Source organism: Amphimedon queenslandica, unplaced genomic scaffold (genome assembly GCF_000090795.2).
Source record: "Amphimedon queenslandica unplaced genomic scaffold, v1.1 AMPQUscaffold_12226, whole genome shotgun sequence".
NCBI lineage: Eukaryota > Metazoa > Porifera > Demospongiae > Haplosclerida > Niphatidae > Amphimedon > Amphimedon queenslandica.
In genome coordinates, this window is record NW_003547535.1 from 13,259 (window position 1) to 17,083 (window position 3,825).

The 3,825-nt window shown below is 35.8% G+C and overlaps 1 protein-coding gene across 1 annotated transcript; it reads left to right on the forward strand.

Annotated features, from left to right (window-relative positions):
- Positions 1-669: 669 nt before the first annotated feature.
- LOC109588222 (uncharacterized) lies at positions 670-3,655 on the forward strand (the record flags this gene model as incomplete). The annotated part of the gene is made up of 6 exons (XM_020004402.1): positions 670-796; positions 860-1,054; positions 2,457-2,753; positions 2,909-3,054; positions 3,444-3,500; positions 3,557-3,655. Coding segments are annotated over exons 3-6 (375 nt in total), but the record flags the coding sequence as incomplete, so codon positions are not given.
- Between the last annotated feature and the right edge of the window lie 170 nt (positions 3,656-3,825).

Here is a 3,825-nt window from a genome sequence, read left to right on the forward strand (position 1 = left end):
TGAAGGATATTATTTCCACTATTACTAGTAGCCATCAGGTTGCAATTACAAACATTAATCAAATACTTTAATCATCAATAGCATGATCTGCAAATGCATAAAGAAGACTACTTTGCCCTGTTTTATCTTTTTCATGTGGATCAAAGTGATAATCAGCAACGAGATCTTTTGTAACATCTAACCAGCCATTTTTTGAAGAGAGGTGAAGTAACGTAACACCGTTTGAGCCGTGATAACTTTTTATTCCAGCGGTAGGTTCAGTTACAAAATAAGGCAGCAAACGAATGGCTTCCATGAGATCATTGTTTTCAAATGCCTTCCAACACTCTATGTTCCAGCAATCCAACTCTACCGACTGCTCCCCTGCGGATTGCTCGGAGTTACCGGTGCAGTCTATGCTGCAGTCTTCCGTGGATTCATCTAAGTCTGCAGACTGCTCAAAAGATTCAACTCGTTCACTAATAGGAAAAGAGTCAAAAGCAGGTCCCTCTAACTCCTTTGCCATGCTGGGAAACCCAGCAATGGGTCAGAGACCTCAGCACTAAATGTGACTTTTATAGCAAGAGTCAAGTGAAACCATTCTCTCAATGTCTCCCACCACCACGCCCATAATGCAGCCACACCTACCTAGAATTCCAAATGACGCAGCCACACCGTTATAAGTCAGGCTAGTCAGCAACCGAGTCAGCAACTGCATATGGCTGGTAGCTCTCCTCCTAAGAAGCTCCTCATAGAGGCATGCACTGAAAGACTCAGAAAATGGCTGTCGGAGAGATGGAGGAACTCCTATAATATTGTAAGACTCATTTTAAAAGAGTGAAAAATTACTTTTTATTTGTCATGTGTCTTATTTTTATAGAGGAGCATTGAGATCGAGGAAAGCTTTATATTTTCACCATATTTGTTTTCTGAGAATGATTTGTCTGTATTTGGTTTCAGACAGGACCCAGAGCAGAATCAAGAGTACAATAAAGGAGTTTTTGATGGCATTGGAGTGTATTACTGGGGACAAATGAAATACAAAACCAAGCTGCGCAGTACAAATTTAAAGAAGGTAGACTATCATGACCATATCTAATAGACCCCCTAGGCGCTAAGACTATTTTGAATGAATTATTTACGGTAGCCACGCACGAATAAAATTACTGACGGCAAGAAGCTCTCCACATCAAAGACAGATCAAAGCCCAAGGTGCCGAATTGAAGCATAGCAAGAAAAATATGTTGCAGCAAGAGTTACCTGGACTATATGATGTAGTCTGGCCTCCATACTTTCCATAAATGCTGCTTGTAAGCCTGTAGTACGTTGTAGCACTCATAAAATGGCCAGGCGGTGTCACCGCCTTTGATTTTCTTTTGATCTCGAGGCCTTCTTGCCGTCAGTTATTTACATCGTGAGTGGATACTGTATAGGAAAATTTTATTTATTATGAATGAATATCATTATTGTAATCATTATTCATTGACAATAATCTTAGCTCCTAGGGGGTCTATACTACTACTTGGCTGAAAACTTTGGAGGCTCAAAAATTAATTTTGTGGACATGTATATGCATGTAAATTTTTGGAAATCAAAGCTTTTTACCATATTTTTTACATTTTTTGCAAGTTTTATTTTTTTTAAATCGCAAGTAAATTCCAAAATTAGCAGTATGTGCATGCATGAAATTTTTATTTATGTGTCACTGCTTCAAGTTTTAAATTACTGGATTTTATGAGACTGATGCAAAGCCAGAAAGACAGTCGGATATTGGACATTTTCCGACCATTTTGCTCAATTGTCCGACCAAATCCTGTGTTTTTTCTTCCATTTTGTCTGAATAACTTTTTATTTAATTTTAAAAAGCTATTTAACATAATTAGCAATTAATCATGTTCCCATTAAGTTTGCTAAGTGAGCTAAACAGTATGTCTCATGACCAGAATACAGTACATGGTATTTTAGCAACTTTAAAAATTATTATTAAAAGTCCAAATTTAACAGAATTCAGCTCAAAGTTGATACACAGCATAATGACATGTATTTGTATCAGAAAAAAATTAAAATGGAGGATTTTCTTTTAGCCATTTTGACAGAATTTAACAAAGACTTGATTTTTGATCAACTTTTAAAATTCATTAAAAATACAAGCTTGATCAGAATCAGCTCAAACTTGATACACAATGTAAGAACATGTATGTGTATCTGAAAAATTATAGAAATAGAGAATTCTTGTCTTTGATTTCTGCTGAAATACCCTGTTTTTTTCTCAATTTTTGAAGCAATTAAAAATCCACTGGCAAGAAGCTGCATGAGCACTATGCCTCAAATCTGTTGGAAAACCTGTCTGACTGTTTCATAAAAATGGCAAATTAAATTAAGCAATGATCAGAAACAATATCTGAACACTGTTTGAATGAAATTTCAGGCTTTGTGATAGGTTGTCCTGCATTACATATAACCATTTCATTATGTAGGTATTTCGGTATGTGGAAAGAGCTCCTTTACTATGCATCCTTGATGAGATCATTGAACCTCTTGATTATTTTCTGCTGAAGCAGCAAAAATCTTCTCCAGACTCCGACTCAGATTCAGACACTGATGATGATGATGATGATAATGAACTCAAGTTGTGAGTACAGTCCAGCAGTCACCAGAAGCTTTATTCCTTGAGGCTCTCGAGTTTTATTGTCTTTTGAAAATGCGACTGGGGTTGTTGGAGACAAAATGGAGGGAGACCATTGAAAAGCTATTACCTACTAACAGCTGCAAAGGTTAAATCAATTTTAGTGTTCACAAATCACAAGTGTAATAATTTATTATTGAGCTTGTTTAATCCTATTGTTGCAATTTTCTAATCTGTTGATTTGTCCATTGTATTTAGTTTTATTCTTTTTGTCCCTCTCTCTCAAATCCTTTTCTTCCTTAGGTTTTGTTGAGGCATTTCAATCAGAGATATTAAGAACACTTCGTGGACTTGTTCAAGTATTCAAGAAAATAATGAGCGAATGCTACAATGGTGAAACCAAACCACGCTACTTGCAGCTATGTGAGAGACTGAAACAAAGTACTAATGTAAGAAATTAGCAACTCCTGCCTTGGTATGTAGTACATGCATAGTACCTACATGTACATATGCATGCATGTAGCATTGTGTAGGTCTCTGAACACTATATGCTACTAGCTATGCATTGCATTTCACTAGTTAGTACACAAAATTGAATTTGAATTGTAATTTGTGGCTGTTGTATGGTACGGTAAACTCATTGAGTTATTACTAATTATTGTGAACAAAGGACCATAATTTTTTAATCGTACATGTACATGGAAAATGTATATTCCAATCACTAAAACCACTGGTTATGATTTTAAAAAAATTATTATTCACTAGTATCAAATTAATAGAATGCCATGAAAATGTAGAGCTGTATGAAAATTTTTTCATGATTATTTTTACTTTATAGGAGGAGGAGGCAATGCATCTAATTTTCATGTACAATGCTGGGGTTAGATTTGTGAAGGTCAGAAAATCTACTTTGGTTATATGTACTTTGTTTTACATAATTGTTTCTTGTAGACCCAATCGGTGCATTGTAGCAGTCATGGTAGTATGGCAATGGAAGTGGCATGGTTTGCAGACATGACTGGATCAGAAATGTGTAAGGAGAGAGTGAATGTGTGTCAAAGTTCACGGGTTTCTTGTATACATGTACATGTACATGTATGTCAAGAAGCTGCATGAGCACTATTCCGAAATCCTGTGGGAAACCCTGTGCATACTGTACATGTACATGACTAAATGTACATGTATATGTACATGCATTTAAGAATGCATAATCAATTACT